Source organism: Lepeophtheirus salmonis, chromosome 5 (assembly GCF_016086655.4).
Source record: "Lepeophtheirus salmonis chromosome 5, UVic_Lsal_1.4, whole genome shotgun sequence".
In the NCBI taxonomy this organism is placed as follows: domain Eukaryota; kingdom Metazoa; phylum Arthropoda; class Copepoda; order Siphonostomatoida; family Caligidae; genus Lepeophtheirus; species Lepeophtheirus salmonis.
Genome location: NC_052135.2, coordinates 71,237,807 through 71,259,024, shown reverse-complemented (window position 1 = coordinate 71,259,024; position 21,218 = coordinate 71,237,807). Strand labels below are relative to the sequence as shown.

The 21,218-nt window shown below is 32.2% G+C and overlaps 1 protein-coding gene and 1 long non-coding RNA gene across 2 annotated transcripts; one reads left to right on the top strand and one right to left on the bottom strand.

The window, feature by feature from the left end:
• Positions 1-1,986: 1,986 nt before the first annotated feature.
• Positions 1,987-3,747, bottom strand: LOC139905530 (uncharacterized). The gene is made up of 3 exons (XR_011780386.1): positions 3,056-3,747; positions 2,866-3,005; positions 1,987-2,803 (listed from the first exon to the last, which is right to left on the bottom strand). It is a non-coding gene; the product is annotated as an uncharacterized lncRNA (long non-coding RNA).
• A 14,347-nt stretch (positions 3,748-18,094) lies between these two features.
• On the top strand, positions 18,095-20,778 carry LOC121118578 (uncharacterized). Its single transcript, XM_040713156.2, has one exon. The coding sequence runs from the start codon at positions 18,365-18,367 to the stop codon at positions 20,492-20,494; it is 2,130 nt and encodes a 709-aa protein (XP_040569090.1). The 5' UTR covers positions 18,095-18,364; the 3' UTR covers positions 20,495-20,778.
• Positions 20,779-21,218: the final 440 nt, after the last annotated feature.

Here is a 21,218-nt window from a genome sequence, read left to right as displayed (position 1 = left end):
TAGCGCTCACCATTGACCGTAACGGCAGCTCCTTGCTCGTTTTTTCGCTTTCGGCAACAGCAGCAATGTTTTCGATTGAGTGTACTGGACGAACACGGGAACGCATTGTTTTATCTGTTAACGAACCAGTTTCACGCACACGCTTCACAAATTTATCCACAAACTGCCTGGAAGGCGCTTTATTTCGACCGACGTAATTTTCTTACAGTTTCGTTTGAAGACTCTCCATTTTGGAAGTAAGTCTTCGGTATTTCCCAATTTTTTCCAGCGTAAACTTAACTATTTCGTAAGCCGGAGACCTTATACAAAATATTAGACACAATGAGAATGTTACTACAGGTGTTAGACGTCAAAAAAGTGGTAGTTTAAAATGCAACTGCTACATGGGCCACCCGGTACTAGTAAGAACACACTATCTTAAAGATAGCCAATTAAAAGGATTTTATTTATATTTAGCTTGTTTATGTTAAAATACTAAACTAAAACGATCTACTATAAACTAAAATTATATAATAGGTAAATTTCTATTGTAAAACCTCCTTGTTTACAATTTTTTTTGTTGCTTCTGTCTATTTGATTTAAGTATAATCAAACCCAAGGTTAATAGAAATACAAAGTTATACGATAACGCATGTACAACTGATGTTTGACTTCTTTCACGCTTGAGGGGTTACGTGTTTTGTCAAAATCTGTTTTTCTTACTCAGCAGTCGGTGCGATACATTAAATTGAAAATTCTAGAAATAGTGACGTCATAGACTATGAGTGGTTGCCTATTTTGTCAAAATCTGCTTGTGTTGCACAGCAGCCGACGGAATACATCAGATTGAAATTTCTAGCAAGCCCGATTACATGATGGTCTAACATTGTAGTTCTATTAACCTTGATCAAACCTACACTTTCTTTTGACGCTCTTGAAAATGCCACATATAATTGACCATGTGAAAATACTGATTTTGGTAAATATCAAGCAATTTTGTAAATGTTTGACCCTGTCATTTATTTATTGTCACTGCCAATTGTTACTCCTGCTCTCTTCAGCCATAATGAAGATTGAAGATATATACTCAGATTAACTTGCTCATCCGTTCCTTCTTGTGATCTACGTATAGACATGATTCCCTTTTTTAATCATTTGTAATATACATTCTCCCTTTTTCTGTTAGTACAATAATTCGTTTTTTGGATTTCTATTTTTTTTTTTTTGTGGATTTTTGAATCTACAAAAAACTAAGAAAAACTTTGAGACACGGGGAATCGATCTTGTTTTATGAAGAAAAAAAAACGTATTTGCAAAAAATCAAAGTTATATTTATCCACAACATAATTAGATGTAATTTCCTCCGGCCTCATCCCTCAGTCAACGGATGGACTCCGAGAGAACTCACCCCCTACCCTCCTTCGAATACTCTATAAGAGCCAAATTCCCAAGTTCTTCCACAAAATGATACCTTCTATTTAACTTTGAAGTGCTAATTATACGAATAACTCGATAAAGTCGAGATCCTTCTCTTCATCCGTCAAAAAAATATTCTCTTCACTTTGCGTTCCTTCGCTTGACGTACCAAAGTTATTTCCTTATTATTAAAAGGTTGCGATAATTTAATTTCATCTTTCCTCTGTTGCTGTCTCCAATTTCGAGATAGAAAGAGAAAGTATGACGTGGAGGTAAACTTATACATATAGTTGATAATATTGTAGAGAAAAACGCGTGTGAGGAGACAGGGGAGAGAAAGACATATGGTATTATTGTTTAAAATACTGATGTGATTATCACATCAGTATTTATCAGTTGCCTGCTTTATTATGATTTTTGAGGGTGTAACGAAAGTATTTATTAGCAAAATGTTTAATAAAGATATACTACGTATAATTGACTTAGACGATTTTTATCCGTTACAGTAGATTTGGAAACGTCACACTCCATGAAATAGTAATTTATTGTGAACCATATTCTCAGGTAAATAAAACTAATAAAACGACAAAATAAGAGTATTTCGAAATATATTTGAAGTTCCAAATTTAAAATAGAAGGCTTAAATTAAATACAATCTACATACTAAAAATAAACCATCATACATTTAAGTTAAATATACAAAATTAAACAATTAGAATCATATAACTAATAATAACAATAAATTATAAATACAGAATATTGAAATAATAGATTGATCCAAATATTATCTTCTTGTTCTAACATCGGAATTCAGTTCAATATGTTATAACTTGAGGTTGCAAAATACAAGCCAGACGTGGAGTTTAATCAAAAAGACCATCACCTTTTTTCCTTATGTGCAAGTTGCATATACAATTGTGCATAGGATAGATATATTTCTACCGATGAGATTTTAATAATTATTAATAATAAAGTAAATCATAAAATAATGTTAGATTTCAATCCATATCTTCTTCCAATCTTAGTAAGAACAGCTTTTAGAATCCCACTTTCATTTATTTCATATTTATCTAAAAAAAGAAAAGTTAATCCATGCAGTCAAATTTAACTGATCAGACAATTCAGGCAACCATTCTTGACTTATTGTATTTTTTAACATGACATCGTAAAGATTTAGAGCAAAAGCTAATTATGTAGTAATGTCCGGCGATATTACTCCTTATTAAGAGCATCAAAAAGATTTTTCTCCGCTATTTATGCTTATATAACAACATATATACACAATTGGTAATTATAATGCTACACCCAATGCAACTACCCCCGTTGTTGTGACCATTTAAGCAGTTGTTTTTGCCTTTTATGAGTTTTCTGAACACCATTTCTTGGAGCCTATCAACCATAGCTAAGCCTTAAGTGATAAAAAAGTAATATTTATTGACTATGTAATATTGGAAAACCTAATGATCATACCCAAGTCTTTAAGTGAAGAAACTAGTCTCAGACAAACTAGTTGCGAACCATCCAAAGCTACTACCCCCGTTGTTGTGACCATTTAAGCAGTTGTTTTTACTATTTAATGAGTTGTGTATCATAATTCTTGATATGTTTAGCTAAAATAGAATCATATTTTAGGGTTAGATTTAAAAGATTGAATACTTACTGTTAGATAGTACAAAATTCAGAGTTTCATTTCGAAATTAGTAAATATTTTATACTTTTTACTGATAACTTGATCGTCATTTGGTGTGGGCGACTCAAAACATTTTTATATGTATTTCTATAAATGACATCAGTACCAACATCCTCCATTAATTTAATGATGGCTCCTCGGGAAGGGATAGGTTTACCCGTGTGTTTCTCCATAAATTTTTTGAACATAGATGATTAGCAATTGATAAGGTTATATTACATGCAATAAGCATCTTTGTGAGATCAGAGTTAAAGTCTGACTTGATGTATTCATCATTAACTTGATTTTTAGATGAATATCCATTCTCTTGATATGAGATGAGAATAATGAGTGGCGTGTAATTCTAGATAGGAGACCAAAGGCACATTTATTTCGACAAATCCGACAAACCATCTGTTTCTCATCTGGTAAGTAATTCCCAAATTCCTGGGCCTCCATTTTCAGAAATCCAGACAGAAGGCGACGTTATTTTAGGCATTTTATTCAGTTCTCTATCGACTATCACCATCTAATATTATATTAATTTTGAATAATAAAGGCGGGAATGATGACGTTCTTGATTGATAGAAGATGTAAATTATTTAATCAATGATGCCATAAGTATTTCTTCTCTTCTGCTCGCACGCTTTTCTATTCTTACCAAAATTATCACCCTTACTTATACAGGATACATAAAACGAACTTATTGATCTACACAATTTAAAATTTTTTAAAAGTTTTCGTACTTCCTACAACATATATATTTGCTGATTGGTAAATCTCATAAGGCTTACACGATTGGACAGTAAGGAAGATTATGAAGACTGTTGTACATAAGTCACCAGACCAAATTATGAAGTATATTCCTCTCACTAATCACTTAGATCTGTTATCTCCACCTTCTTATCAAAGTGTAAGTTATTCAAATGAAATTTAGTCCACTGTGAACTTTACCAGTTTCCAATCCACTGTGAATTGAATAAAGAAAATAATCACATCTTTTGTAAGTAAATTACTACAAACTTTTTCTTGTAGCTACCATGAACCATTACAATATAATTGTAGGGTGGATGGAATTGATATAATGGAGATAAACTTCTATGTCATTAAATCTAATAATTCATGTAATAGAAAATTAAGCATACATAAAAACTCTAATGATTCTCTAATTCTACGTCGCAACTTATTAGAGCAATTATGATGGATTGAGTCGATATCCCTAACCTCCTACTCAAGTAATATATTCTTCGTTTCAAGTTATTTCAGTATTTATAAAAGATTGCAATATCCTCCCAAAATCATTCCATCTGCTGAGATACGTGCCTTTTTCAAAGATGATATGTGAGAAAATACATAAATTAAGGGAGATTTAGATTGGGGGCATTCGTTTCAAGGTGGAGTATTAATGCTCCAACAACTCGCTGGGATCTTGGTGCTACACACATAAAATATATGTGGAAGGCGCTGAATCTCTCGTGGTTAAAACGACTCAGAAGCTCTGGTTATTTTTGGGCAATTAAAATCAAAACAAAATTCTACTAAAGGATTGGTTTTCAATTTGCTGAATGCATCTGTATGGGTCCATCCGAAATATTTGGAGTGGTGAAAAGATCGGGTCATCATTGGAGGAAGATGTGCTCAGTATGGAGCTCTATCAATGAGAATGTCCTCCCTTTACTAGGGTCAAACAAGCCATTTAATTATAATCCTCGACTGAACAGTAGGAGTGAGTTCCTTAGTAGTGCAGGGATTACTTCTGTAGGCCAATATATATCAGACGGGAGCCCCGTGTTGAATAACTTCTTTAAATCCCATAGAACAAGGTGGATGCTCTCTGGACGAGATATCAAAAGTAATTATCTCAGTCCTCTTATCCCTGCATTCATTGTATTAAAAATCGTTCTTAAAAAAATGATAAAGCAACCTTCGATTGGTAATATTGGTCGTGAAGGAAAGGATCTTTCATCAATCAGAAGGCAAAGGTTTGAACGGCTTGGTATTAGCAATAGTATGGGGCATGCAGATCCAAACGTAATTTTGAAAGAACCCATTCACTGGCATACGTCAAAAATGGCTGAGGTACAGACTGGGACGTTCTGTATTTTTACTAACAAGTAGAGGGAAGGAGATAAATTATCAGGGTTACCATGTTGATTTTCGGGGTTTTTGTTAACATGCCCATTCCACACTGGATTTTCATCGTTGGTAATTAGTATATATACAAGCACTAGTACCCAGCATTGTACGGAGTAATTAGGTGCCGCCTAAAAGACAAATTTTCTTTAATAATATGGAAAATGACTCCCCCATAAATAGTCCTTCACTTATGTACCAACCTTTATATTTTATTCAAACCTTAACAAATACGCACATGAATTATGAATTTATTCATACTAGACCAATAACTCAAACAAACATAAACAGTCCATTTGTTACACGCTGGCCCTTGCAATATCTAATGAATACGACTACATTATTTTATCTTATATCAAAAATATTTATTTGATTTACATCAGTGAGTACTATATTATGTAGAGCACCCTGTATAGACGTTGGATGCTATATAATATATAGGACTGGGCATCGAGCGAGTCTTTGTAGTGGAAGCGAGACATCGGGTACTATTGATTAAAAGTTGCAGTTTTGGAGGATATAATATCACGTGATGCTGGTATAAAAATGAGAATCTTCTATATTTCATATCACACTAGAAGAGTGTAATATATAAATAGTAGTTGAAATTTTGAAATTCCGCAATACCTGATTTACTTTACGTTAAAACCATGAAAAAACTTGCAAATTTATATATTATAGATTTATTAACAAATATTAATAAAAGTCCGTATGTAATATGTCATAAACTTATGATTATGACTTAACCCGTAGCAGTAGATTACTAGTAAATTTAGACATTCCGTCTCCAGTCTCTCCAGTTTTTTAATGAATTCAGATATTAGGGGCTGGTTAAACAATGCACCATCCCTAGAACACCTTCAGGACTCACTACAGTAGGATACCTAATCCGGCAAACTATTGGGAGGGCGCCAAAAGTTAAATTTATTTTTACATGTCCCCGTACTGATTGTATTTTTTATATGAAGTGTAGCGATAAATGTTTTTCTTTTAAATTAATTACAAGTAAATTTACAAATTAAAGTACTATAACGTCTGTTTGGACTATTAAGTTAAAGAAGTATGTGTAAAATAAAAAACAATTAATTATAACGAAAAATATTAATTAGAAATTTTAATAGTAGCTATACACAGAAAGTGAAACGAATTAATAATAACAAACGACACTGAATATTACAAATGGATGCAACAAATTATAAGGGACAAATGATACGAAATTGAAGTTATTAACACTAAATATTACAAATGGAGTCAACAAATTATTAGGGACAAATGTAAATTATAAATATACAAAAATAATGAGACATTTCTATACAGAAAAAAATATACTAATTATGAGTAGAAATAAACTATTGTCTTTTTTCTATCATACTTCAAATTCCGTGAAGAATCCCTCATTTTTCGTCATCTAAGTAACTTGTAAAGCTAAGAAAAGACAAAGTAAATTAATATGTTCAGTATTTAAAACGAACAAAAGCTTATCTTAAATAAGTTGTACTTCAACATGTTGAAATCCATGGAGCAAACCCAATTCTTAACCCGAAGAAATTGATGTTAGACAAACTATTTGCACGCCATTTGAAGCTAAGATCCCCTTTGAGACCATGCATGCTCTTGTTCTTGACCAAATTATTTAGGAATAAATGTAATTTATTCTTAAAAAAGTTATTTGATAAATACTTACTCTTACGAATCTAATATTTCAATATTCCATTTTATAATTAGCTTGTTCCTGACACTTTTTACTGATAAAAAGGATATTATTTTTTTATGAATGGCTCTCAATATGCTGAAAATCCTCTCTAAGTCACAATTTACAATAGGTGTGTTTCTGTAAATTGTCTCCTCAGAATTGGGTAGGTCTTGCCAATCATTGTACGCTGGATTTTCATCTAAAAATGTATTTAACTTTGTTTTGAATGGCTCTAGCTTGATATCGACCCGTAAATGTTCGATTCGAAGTTATTGAAATAGTAATCAACTGCTTTCAACCAAGTTCCCCAGCGTGTAACAATAGGTGCTGGAGGTAAGGGAATTTGGTAAAATATAGTAAAGTTCCGTTTTCTTAGCCCGGCATTCAAAAACATTTTTTTAATTTCTGAAATGAGTTCGTTTGTCTTTGGGAATTCTTTACGTGCAAGTTTGCCACGTTATGGAGTCCATGAGCTACACAAATAACATGTTTCAATTGGGGGGTAGCTTCTTTTGAGGTCTTCGCCCGCTTTTTTACAGTAGGACGCTCCATCCTTGATCAAAACCTATAACTTATTTTCATCAATGTCCAAACCAAGAGTTAGTTGAATACTCTGAACGACAAAATTTCCAACGTTAACGGCATTAGCAAGTTTTATGTCTATCATCTTGATTAGATAAGGACAAACCAAGAAACGGCCATCCAATGTACCCATCAATATAACTGTCATTGATCCTTCCCGGTTGTCTGTAGTCTCATTAAGAGCTATGAAAATATCCTTACCTCCAATTTTCCCTTTAATTTTGGAGATTACATCCTTGCTGACAACCTCCATTAATCTATTTAGAATACTTCTACTAGGAACGGTTCTATCAGAATATTTCTTCATAAACTTTGAGAAAATGGGGTTCTCCATGGTGAAAAAAGGTATATTACAGGAGACTAGCATCTTTAAGAGGTAGGTCTTAAAGTTGTCAGAATCATCATGAGTCAAATGTTGTTCGTATGCATACATATTCTTGATGTGGGACGAGGATATTAAATATCGTTTGCCTCTGGATGGGGACTGTAAGAGTACTTACATCGGCATATTCGACAAAATACTTTGTTGTCGTCCGGTAGGTAGCTCCGAATTTCATGGCCTCCATTACTTTCAATCCAGGCGTAAGGAGACATTATTTTTTGCCATTTCACTAATTTTATTGTAGGTACTCGGTGAACAATGGATTCTTTGAGGAGATGTTAGCACAACAATAATTCGAGAACGAATCAATAAATAAGAAAAAAGAGAAATTTTACCAACTGTTTTCCTTTTCTAATTTCAATACAGTAATTTATTTGACCAAACAGCCCAGCTTTAAATTCATATAGCATAAGAATAAATATTATAGGAGTGTGCTATATGCACACTCCTGCAATATTTCATTAATACAACTACATTGTTATTTCTTAGTTCAAAATATGTATACATCAGGGATTCTCAAACTTTTTTTAGTGATGTACCAATTATAAAATATTTATTTAACAAAAGTAGCAGCACAAAACAATTTTAGCTTCAGTGACAGGGGCGTCCACAGGATTACATTTTGTAGGGGGCGTCTTGATTTTTTTTTTTTTTTTTTGGTATAAAATTTCAAAATATTAAATTTTATCGAAAAAAAAATTCAGAATCCCTAGCTTTTATCAAAAAATTTCAAAAATCCAGATCTATATATCAAATTTTTTTTAACTATTCTCAAAAAATTCAAAATCAGCTGATTTTTTTTGGAAAAAAAATTTCAGTTATAAAATTGGAGAAAAATTTGTTCTGGAGAAATAAATTCAAAATTCAAATTTCCCAGTAAAAAACAAAAATTACTTAATTTAGGGGTTAGAGCCCTTCAAGCCACCCCTGACTTTATACCACTTTTACCATATTCTTTCAAAATCTCATGTATCCCTAGGAGTGCCTCCAAGTAGCCCAAAAGGGATACGCGTACTCGCATTAGAGAACCACTGGTTTACATTAAACGACTAAAAAGGAAAGAGGAAACAAAATGGTTGAAATAAAATGTAAACAAAAACTTAATTATGTTCAGGATTCACGTAACCTCGATCAAAAAAATATAGAATATAATCGTAGATGATTAGGGCGTTGTATTTTTGTTTTAAAATATATTTTTTAATTTTTTTATTATAATTATGATTCAGATACTATGAACTATGGTTTAGTGTATAGCTTATATTTGTAATTAAATCTAAATAAAAATACATAACCTTGTCTAAAAGGTGGATTTCTATTAAATTACATTAGATGAATCTTAGTCAAAAGACGTGATAACAATGAACTGTGCAAAAGAAGTCCAGTGTGCATATAAATTTCTCATGTAAAATTCAAGAAAAAAAAAAAAAGTTCATTAGCTAGTCTCAAAAATTTAATTTTTTGGAAAGAAATTCAAAAATCCATAGCTGTGTACAAAAAATTAAATGTTTTGAAAAAACATTTCAAAATCCATAGTTACTCACAGAACATTAAATTTTTTGGAAAAAAATTTAAAAAATCCAATGATGTATACAAAAAATAAATTTTTTGGAAAAAAATTTCAAAAATTAAATCTCGAATAGTCAAATTCAAAATATTCAAAAATCCATAGTTATTCCCATACGATTAAATTTTTCGGGAAAAAATTTGAACAATTAAAACAAATTTGAAATATTTCAATTGTCTACTAAGAATCAAAAATTCCTTAATTTGGGGTGAGTAAATAAGTATTTTTGAGATCCATATTGTAACCAAGTTCGACTTCCGGATTGGCTAACACCAACCAGTCAAATAATATAGTATCCGAAACCTTTGTTAACAAAATGAATTGACATTGGTGATACATTATTTTCAGATTCTAATAGGGTTTGTAATCATAGTATAAGCAGCTTCACTGTCAACTACTTTACCTTTAACGAAATCATACTGGGTAGTATGAACTATTTTGTTTAAAAATATATTAAATTTATTAGTAAGAACGTAGGAGAAGATTAATTATAAAACATCTTGCATTGTTAAAGGAAAAAGGTTATCCAAGTATCTAGAATCTTAATTGATTTTTGGAATTAAAAACTAGGGAAGTAGACAGTTGACATAATCTTTTTTTTTTAAATGGGATTTATGGGAGATAATTGTTTTGAATATTTTTTGTTAAATTCGTAGATAAATCCAGATGGTTCATGTGCTTTATTTAACTTAAAGTTAATGTAGAAATAGCTGTTTTTATGTCCTCAATATCGATATGGCGTTCATAGATATCGTTGTATTGTGTAGAAACATTGTGCAAGCTATGAATTTCACTAATATCGTCATAGAAAAAGCCCCCTTTGTTAATGCCCCATATTTGGCCCTTTATCGTATCTACACAATCATAATAATCATATAATTTTGGATATGAATTTTTAATTTCATCACAAATTATAATTGGATTTTTACAAATTTCGCCATCCATTTTAAATATCAATATATTGTTTTAGCGTTTTTTAATACTGTTTTTATACTGTATCATAGGTAAATTGTTATGTAAGGATTATGGTCTGTAATTTAATTAAATAAACATTAACTCGTATTTCTATAAGTTACTTGATATTTCAAGACAACCTACTGAAAAAATCCTTTTCAGTAAATAAATGATTAAATCCATATTATATTTTCATCTTAATTACTACAATTTTTAATCTTCAATTAACTTTTACACTTCGTTATTTCCGTCTAAATCCAACATTAGGACTTCCATCGGATGTTTCGCCTCCCCAAAATTCATATGGATATTTGAGCAGTATAATACCAAGACTAATAGAAGTACAGGAATATACCATAACCTGTGTACGACTGCTGTTTGACTTCCACCACCTTTTTTAATATTGACGTCATAATGTATGATTGGTTGTATGTTTTGTGGAAATCTTGCCCAGCAGTCGGTACGGTACATCAAATTGAAAATTTGAACAAGCCCGATTACATGGTAACCTTGTACATCTTGTATAATAATTTTTTTGTGCTTAGTAGTTGTTACTTGTTACATCTATTATAAAATTATCATCCGTGAACAAATTGAATACTTTTTTATCACTTTATCAAAAATTATAATATTAGACGTATATTAAACTGTAGAGAATAGATTATTTCTAAATTGATAAAATATTATCGAACTAGACTTGCTCCATACATAAGACTTCAGCCTTTTTATCTCCCTTGGGTATATTTATCATTTAGGGAGATAAATAGTAAGGACACAACAAAAAGATTCTTTGAAACCTCCATAATACATTCTAGAGTTGATTAATAATTCATAATCTAAATCTAAAAGAACGATATTTCCGTCTTTGGAGTAGTTAAATATCCAGGGATGCAAGAGATGGTTAACCAATTGTATTGACCATGATGATCCCTGTGACATCATTTTTAACTGACATCATTTTCAAGGTTGTTGATAAAAATATTTGATCATTTATTGTAAAAATCCCCATCATGAGATGCCCTCACCAGCCTTCCATAAAATAAAACTTTTTTATGATATATACAATAATGAATCTATAACTTTATTTGGTGTGTTTGAGGAAAAATTTAAGGCTGTTCAAAATTTTGACCGGGTTGTAAAAAATATGACATGCCCCTGGTACATCGGGCCACAAAAAAACTATTTTTTACAACTCAATCTATATATCGGTGGCCACCTAAATTTTAATATTTACCATACCCTATACCTTAACGTATTCATAATGAACGACAACTTGTATTTTCACACATTATTCTTATACATTATACTGAGGTATGTATGTCTTAAGAATGCATCGGTGGATATGTGAAAATATTGAAAGAAAAAAATATATACTTCTTTGTAATGTCTAGAATTCTTGATTGTTATTTGAAAGGATTATTCTTTGAAAAAAATATTTTAGCAATTGATAGTATGTTCAAATATTGATATGATTTCTAAGAATACATATTTATGTGAGAAATGAATATAAAATTGGTTGCAATTTTTTTCCTCTTCTATTATCAACAATAATGGTAAAAAAATATACACAAACTAACGTAATATGTTCTAATTTGTGTATACCAGTGAATATGCCTCTGTGTACCAGTAGTGGCACGCGTGTCATAGGTTACAATATACATACATACTACTTAGAATTCGCCCTTGTTTTTTTTTTTTTTTGTACATACGTCGAATATGGAGGTCTCAAAGGAAGAAATTTGCCATATTTTACATTTTAGTACATGAAAGAGAAAAACGTTTCTTAAGCAGATTGTGACTGGCCATATTTATGTCAATGTCAAGTGACAGAAATCGCGGTCAAAAGCCAATGAAGTGGTTAAGACAGTGGCTAAGCCAGATTGACTGCCATGACGGTGTTACTGTGTGTTTTGGTGGGATTGACAAGGAATAATCTACTATGAGCTGCTCCTCTATGGCCAAACGCTCAAGTTTATCCTTTCCTGTGAATAACGCAACCGTTTGAAGCTGGCGATAGAACAAAAGCGGCTAGCATTTGTGGATAGGAGATAATCGTGTTTCATCAGGATAACGTCAGTCTGCACATATCTTTGATGACACGCCAGAAGCTCTTTTAGCTTGGATGGGAAGTTCTTATGTATATACACTCTACAGTTCGAACCTGGCACCAACTGATTATCTGTTCATGTCTATAGATAACGCGCTTGGGGTTACAAATTTGGCCTCCATAGAGACCTCTAAAAATTGAGTTTTCGAGTTTTTGCCAATAGGGACAAGGGCTTCTATGGGAAATAGGAACCTGATCCGAACTGTTATGTATTCTCTTTTTCTCCAAAATATGTTCAATTTACCATAAATCTGGAGAAAGTGTGTTATTACTAGAGTTGATATGTTTGTTGTGAAAAAACTACGTTTAGCGATTAAAAAAGTAAAAATCGTTGATGTAAGTGCTATTCCTTCTAATTTTTCATGAATTCATTGATTGAAGTGTTATTAACTGCCCCCTCTCAAGTAAGCATTCTCGCATATCTTTGGTCTAAATTGTTTTAAAAATAATAATATATTAATATTTCAGTAAAATGATGTTTTATTGTTCTACACTAATGCTATTTTTATTGTAGAGGATTTTTATCTGGTCAGATTATCAAGCAGCAATTGAAATTGATGTAGCTTTGAGTTATCCCAAGGTTAATGAAAATACAAGGTTAGACTATCATGTAATCGGGCTTGGTAGAATTTTCAATCTGATGTATTGTACGGACTGCTGAGCAAGATAGGCAGATTTTGACAAAACACGCAGCCCCTCATAGTTTATGACGTCACCATTGCTAGAATTTTCAATTTAATGTAAGCAGCAATTGGAGCATTGCCGTGGATAGAGACAACCAGTCCCCTTGTCCGAGATACGAAAACTATTTTGAGGTTGTTAGCAGGTGAGCTCTCCCTTTGCTGGGTAAGAGGTCACAGTAATGTCACTTGAAATGAGGTGCTTGATATGCTAGCCAAAGCTGGAACTCAGGATCAGCCTTCTACCCGAATTGTTGGAATCCCTCGGTCATCTCTTAGGGAAAAGATCTCTTCCCATTACATCGACAAATGGCAGACACTTTGATCGAACCTTGACTATTGCAGTCAAAGCCGTGCGATGCTCCCAACAGTTAGATTCGGGAGGTGGAAGCATCTCCTGGATTTTTCGAAAGGAAAACTGAGCTCTTTGGTTCAGTTTATCACTGGGCATTGTCTCCTACGCCGAAACTATCACCTCATGTAACCACTCATCTACTATGACGTTAATATTAAAAGCGTGGTGGAAGTCAAACATCAGTTGTACACGCGTTATGGTATAACTTTGTATTTCTATTAACGTTGGGTTATTTTATCTTTTTGAAAATTAGATTTTTGAAATCTACGTTAAAAAAGACAGTACAAAAAATATTACCAGTTTTTGATTTCCGAAAAAATGAAAAAAAACGACTCACCTTAATACATGTGTACAAGAAAATAATAATGATAGACCTTCTTCATAAAGTTTCACATGTCCCGTTATGATACATTAAATTGAAAGTTCCAGCAATGGTGACGTCATAAACTATATTGGCTGCGTGTTTTGTCAAAATCTGCCTATCTTGCCCAGCAGTCGATACAATATATCAGATTGAAAATTCTAGCAAGCCCGATTACATGATTGTCTAACCTTGTATTTTCATTAACCTTGGGATAACCCAAAGCTACATGGACTTCACTTTGAAAATGAGAGAAAATGCGTTTTTTTCTATACTTTCCCGTGCTGTTTTTCTTTACATAATTGGTAGATATTCATATTAATGGAACGTATATATATTGTCCTTCATGTCAAAAGTTCAAATGCAAATAAATTTTAATCATTAAATCAATATATTCTAGTTATTTGTGCACTTTAAAATAGAAAAATAATCAGTAATTTCGACACTGCTCTATTTGGAGAATACTTTAGATTAGTTTTGAACAATAACATATGCCTGTACCTTTTATTAAAAGAGTCAAACTTGTATATATATTCTTTATTAGCAATCTATGTGCATTCTTTTACTTAAGTACTCCCTTATAAGTATAGTTAAGTTTACGATTGTACCCCCAATCTAATCGTCTTCTGAATTAGCTTTGCCTCCTGTACGTTACTTCCGTCTTTTACGTAGCTATTCTACTCGGAAGTAGTTAAGATGTGGCTTTGACACTCCTTCTGACCAGTTGATGAGATCAATGATGCTAGAAGCCCCACTGTATATAGCAGGCGTTTTTCTTATACTGACAGATAGGCTACCGGTTGTCCGTTTGGTCCACTCTCTCACCTGACAGCCAGGATTTGTTCTATCCTTATGATTATCTCCCTCTGGTCATCAGAGCAAACTAGATCTTGTAGGAAAATTGAACTGTGAGCATTCCAAAACATCCTTTCACTGTTAGAATCAAGATTTCAAGAACCTTTTTTTTCTAGGACTTCAGAGAATTAAGTTGAAATATGACGTGTTTCTGCAATTATATCCAATAGTACTTCCCCTTGGTATTGAAACAACATGGATTATACACACGAATTATAAACTCAACTATGAATCCCAGATTTTGTAGATTTTTCCCCTTCAGTTCATGCTTTGATACCCTGAGTCTTAATAGTCTGTTAGCAGAAGCGACCCAGCAGCTGTGGTAAACAGGTCAGATCTCGAAGAAAGCCATCTTTTTAGGAAAAACTCCTTCCCTGATAGCACACCCAATCATATGAATGTAGTGTTAATCTGTATCCAAATATTGAATAAGCTCATCACACAGTTTGACTAGGGGTGGGCAATAGAAATTCGGATTGATATCCAAGCTGATAGGGAAGTCTATCTATCTATTATCTGGGAGAGTTAGGCCATCAAGCTCAAAAATTAGACGGTATAATGGAAATTCATTAGTATGTAGAATACACACCAACCAAACCAGTTTTATCCTAAGCTTCATTTCAAGTTTTCGCATAACTCCAGTATTTACATCAGTGCTAACATTTATTGAGATGACTCCAATGGTTATTACTTGTCCAACAATGTAACCATATAAATATAAACTTTGCAATTTGTAAAGCGTCTGATTCTTCCTTGTTTGCTTTCTCTGGTACAAAGTGGAACAAGTGATAACTCAATGGCTCACTAACAACACTAAAGTGTTTTTCTTGATCCTACCCATAAATGACTGCTCACCACAAATTGCTTTCATCACCCCATTAGTCAAGTCGATTATTCTATCAAAGAGACTACATGAGATTGGCTCCTCCTCTCTAAACCTCATCTCTAACTCGTCTCTCATCTCCTACATCAACTTCTATTGCACTCATCTAATTTTATTTGGGTCATTGATTTACGTTAATGCTTAACGTTTTATTAAATTAAATCATATTTTGCTATTATGTGTATTAACTAGTATAAAGTCGATGTGAACTATGTAGAAATAGAGTTTGTCTATGGATTTATAAGATGTCTAAAAGTTAACTACTAATTGGACTTAATTATGACTTTTATATCTACAATAAGTATAGCATCAACAAATCGTAAACTTACATAACTTAATGTTAAGTTATGATTAAAATTTCTTCATATTTGAACTCTTCACATCAAGGACAATACATACATATATATCCCTTAATATGAATATTTATAAATTACATAAAGAAAACCAATACTGGAAAATATAGAAAAATAAACGTATTTTCTCTTATTTTCAAAGTTAATTTGATGTAGCTTAGGGATATCATATCTATTTGAAAATTAGATTTTTGAAATTTACGTGAAAAAACTACCGGTTTTAGATTTCCAAAAACATGAAAAATACCACCCAGCCTAATATGTATACATACTGCATAGGGTTAACGATTCAAGACGGTGATATTGCAAATTCTTCATTACTTACTAGCTTTTCATACGTATAACTATAAACATTGGCTTCAGTCCATTCATAATACAAATTTGTCCTTTCACCTCCCGTCCACCTCATCAAATAAATGTTAGTATGTACATTTGTGCATTGTGTATGAATAGTAATATTGATATGATGTATGTATCTAAAGAAGGTAATTTTTCTGCTTTGGAAAAAAAATTAAAAAATAAGATTTATTTTCTTAAAAAAAAAAAGTAATTTGATCAAATTATGCAGCTTAGCCAACAAATTTGAAGTTTTCAAAAAATCATAATATACAAAACTCTTCTCTGTGGACACGCCTATACAGTGATGAAAATCTTGTGTATATTGGGTATGTTTTAAAAAAAGAAACCAAAAATCAACATGGTAACCCTGAAAATTTAAAGAATTCTTTTGGAAGAGTTCAGCTGTAACAAGGGAGGAGATGGAGAAGGAAATAAGTAAGGGCATTGGCAAGAAGTACTCCTATGGCAATCCTCAATTCTACGCTGAATCCAACAAGAACCTACAATTATTCTTTATTCATCAAGAAACGAACTCAGACTCTTTCTCTATCGTACGCAAGACAAACATATAACCGCTCGTAATTTGTATTTGAAGATACATTCGTATTTAAATAACATTTAAAAATCCGTAGCAAGTGCTTTACCTGAATTAAGCAACCCAGTTTTATCAGTATATAATCCAGTGATTCCTAACCAAGACTCTGTTTTACATCGGCTAGGTCTCCACAAGGTTATTAAAAACATTAAAAAATGCCTTTATAAAAAATAAAAGTATTAAAAATAATTATGGACTCAAAAATTCGGGTGATGAAAAGATTTGGATAACTAATTGTAAGTATCTAGTTTCTTTAGGGAAATCAGAAATGCTTTATGAATGAATAATAAGAAAAATTATCGAAAAAAACGACCACAACTACCTCGACAATACAAAGAAAATGGTTCTCCTATTTTATTTCCTTAAAACGGTAAAATCTTTGCAATATCGCAATGTGTATGTAGGATGAATTGTACTTAGGAGGTTGCGAGAGAATGTAGAGAGCAATTCTTTGATATATTTTTTTAATTGGGAGGGAGTGATGACATAGAAGTAAAACAAATAACAAGTTTTCCTCTATAGTAGGGTAGAGCGGAACTATTTCGCTGTTCTTTTTTTTAAAGAATGGGAAAGTAAATAATTATTTTGATAAAATTTTGAAAAAAAAAAAAAAAACAAGAACATTATTACACTAAACATAATTTTTACATGTCTTAGTTAAGTAAATGCATACTTCTAAATTTATGAAAAAAAAACACGGAATTTTCAATATCAAAAATAAAGAAAATGAACTTACTGTTTTTCCTCAAAGAAATAAATACAAAATTACGTTTGTGGCGAGAAAAATCTCCTTAAAAAAGACCTAAAATATGATAATTTTAAACTTCCTCTAATATATAATAAAAGTTTTTACATTTCTTAAGCATCAACTGTGGAATTGTCATAATTAATTATCATTTGATTATTTAAAACTTGACAATTTTTGATAGAAATGGTATTAAAAGGTAATTTATATTGATGTTTAATATTATCGTCAAACGTATAATTTTTACGAAGCACTTTAGATCAAATGTAGCTTTTTATTTTGAACAAGATCCTTGCAAAAATGACTTTTTAGTCATGCATCATAAAAAATGTTCGCAAAGAGTATTGTTCCACCCTACACAATGCAACACAGAGTATTTACACCATACACATTTGCTAAGATTAATACTCTGCTGAAATACGTATTTTTTTCTCACTTGTTTTGCAGTTACTCAATACTTACGTGAGAGAAGAGTTGTGATGTACTCAAGCGGGAAGGAAGATATATAAGAGTTAATCTTTTTATTGTGATATAAATATTTAATGCAGAGTTTGCTACGCATTTTATAGAATAAACCAAGGCAAAGGTCCTTTCTGAATTATAATAATCACAGAATCTAATAAAATTTGGAGTGGTTCACAATATAAAAGATAGGGAAACTTACGAAAAAACATAGTTGGTTTATAAGTACCCGGCCTTAATTATGATCTTGTCTAACCATGTTAACAAGAAAACAATCGAATCAGTTACCATGGGCACATTTACAGTCTGAAGAAATCTCTAAAAGTGTTGATGATGTGAGCAAAACCATTGATTTATCAGAAAAACATGAAATCCTTCCAAATTACCCTTCTGCTAAAACCCATTACAACAACTTGGATTTGCTACCGGATAATCCTGCTCCTAAAAGGAAAAGACCAAAATTCATTCGAAGGGTCAAATGTCAAGTCTGTTATGATTTAGCAAATGATCATATTCACTATGGGGCTATTTCCTGCTACTCTTGCCGTGCTTTCTTCCGAAGGGCAGTTAATAGCAATGCTGATTACTTTTGTTCACAGAATAAAAACTGCGTCGTTACAAAACATACGAGGAAACATTGTCAGTACTGCAGATTTGTGAAATGTCTCTCTGTGGGGATGAAGAGCTCTTGGGTTATGACTGAAGAGGACAAGAAAGAGAAGAAGGAAAAAGCCTTTATCAAGAAAGTTAAACTAAAGACTTGTCAACTCCATCGTGTTTCCACAAAATCCAAAAAATCACGGCAATCCTTTAATAAGCATACTAATAGTATAAAGAAGGAAGACAATAATGGGACGACGTCCCCCTTATCCCTTCGAGTTCCTACCCTTTCCGAGCATATTATTCCTCCACGACTAGATCCTAGTTGTCTTTCAAGTTCCCTATTGTCGTCTCACGAAAATCCTGCTCAACAAAGTTTCACTTTTTCCTCTGCATCTTCTCCATATTCGAGCATGAATAGAAGTTTATCGTGTTCTCCAATTACGATGTCTAATAATACTGATGCATTATTGTCTACTCATCATTCACCCAGGGAACACTCAGAGTTCCCAGGTTCACCCATAGTGGGGACATTATCATATGACCAATCAATGAACTCTTCCCCTATTTATACATATTTAAATACCATTTCGTCATCCTCTTTGCAAAATCATTTGTATAATAATGGTAGGAGTAATGAGCTTTCTCCTCCTTCCAAGCAATCCCACATCTCAAATACCTATGCACTTAATCCGGAGACAAGCATGAGTAATCAATCCTATTATAATTTCAATTCCACTCTTAGACAAAAAGATCCCTTGGAACCTCCTTCTATATCGCAAAGCAATTATTCTCCAAAGAATAATCACGGAGAATTATTTTCTTATTCTCCTCTGAGTGGCAAGTCCTCTCCTCAACTTGCAAAGACAGAAAAAATACCTCCTTCTCTGTGTAAGAAGTTCATGGATAATGAAACTCTACCTGAGTTACTCGTTAACTCCAATTTCCCAATTGATCTCAGTCAAAAATATACCTCTGTTGTTGACAGTTGCAATTATAAAATTCATCCCTCGGAGATTCTTACTAATTTATCAACCGTAAGTAAATATGAGACTGGTATTCCAAAAAACCTTAAAAATGCTGGTTTTTCGGATTACGAGTGCAATCTCATAAGTAATATAATGATAAGTGAAGAAGAGTCCTCAAAGCTCATTCCCCTCAGGTCTGAAACAATGGCTACCATGATCAATTGTTCCTACTCAAATAAAACTTTTCCTCAAGACGTTTGCCTGGAGGGATATCTTGTATGCATGAGGCGAATCATTCGACTTTCATCAATGTTGGACTTCTTCACTTGCTTTAGTATGGAAGACCAAAAGGCTCTTCTACTTACTAACACAGATATGATTGTCAATATTAGAACTGCACGGTTTTTTCAGCATGGAGTTCATTTTAAAAAACATATCTTCTTTGTAAATAATACCGATGATGATCCAAAGTATGGAAGGATGGACACTTTCCAGATATTTCAATCACCCTGGGCCTGTAGCGACGAAGATGAGAAAAAGTACAATGAGTTAATGAAGAAGATTTTTGAACTTCAACTCGACGAAATCTCAACTGTCCTCATATCCATGATGTCTCTCTTTTCCTCTACTAATGCAAAAATTCACGATGAACTCCGAGCAAACAAAACACAAGAGTTTTTTACAAATCTTATGAAGAAATATATTATACATCATGTGGGTAAGGACGCGGCGTGTCAACTCTTACCCAAATACATATTTATGATTGCACATCTCGAAGAAATGGCTCAAATTATGGTTAGTAAACGACTTAATATCTAGGATCATGGGATATCTGCAATTTGTATTGTTCTAATTATTTAAATAAGTGTGATAAGTTTATTCAATTATTTTATTTAATTGAGTGTTTAATGGAGATCAATCTTTTTTTTATCTGTATGATTAATTAATCATTATACATATATTATTTTTATTCCAAGTTTTTCAATTCATGGATACAGAACCTACTATATACAAAAATAGGAGCTTATATTTTATATATTACCTATACTATATATTTTTAATCTGTCTAATTGTCTTTAAAAAATGCACGAACACAAAAGCAAGGTTGAATGATTTTTTTCATAATGGAGTCGGAATTACATTAGTTGTATTCCTCCACTAATTGTTATTACAGATTTCTATTTATCCTTTGGGTGTGCTACAAATTTCACTTCAAGTAGCTATTAATTCCTCACGACAAATTAAGAAATTAATGGATTTTATAGATTTGAAAGTCTATATTGGAGTCAAATCAAATGCATGTATTCCCAACCAAAGTCCCATTCGTTTCCTAGATTAGTTTTGCTGTGTGTGATGCTGCAATATGATGAAGAAAATTCACTTGTATTTCTTTTTTTATATTCCAGCTGTAATTCACACAAAAATCTATTCAAATCCATAATTTACGTTTCGTTTAACAGTTTAGCCATGTTTTAGCAGGTCATAGTAGTCTTCAAACTTTTCGAGTGTTTTTTCTACGTTCTTTGTTTCTCACGCCAATATT

Coding starts and splice junctions, on each gene's coding strand:
- LOC121118578 (XM_040713156.2), top strand. CDS start 18,365: ATGTTAACAAGAAAACAATCGAATCAGTTACCATGGGCACATTTACAG.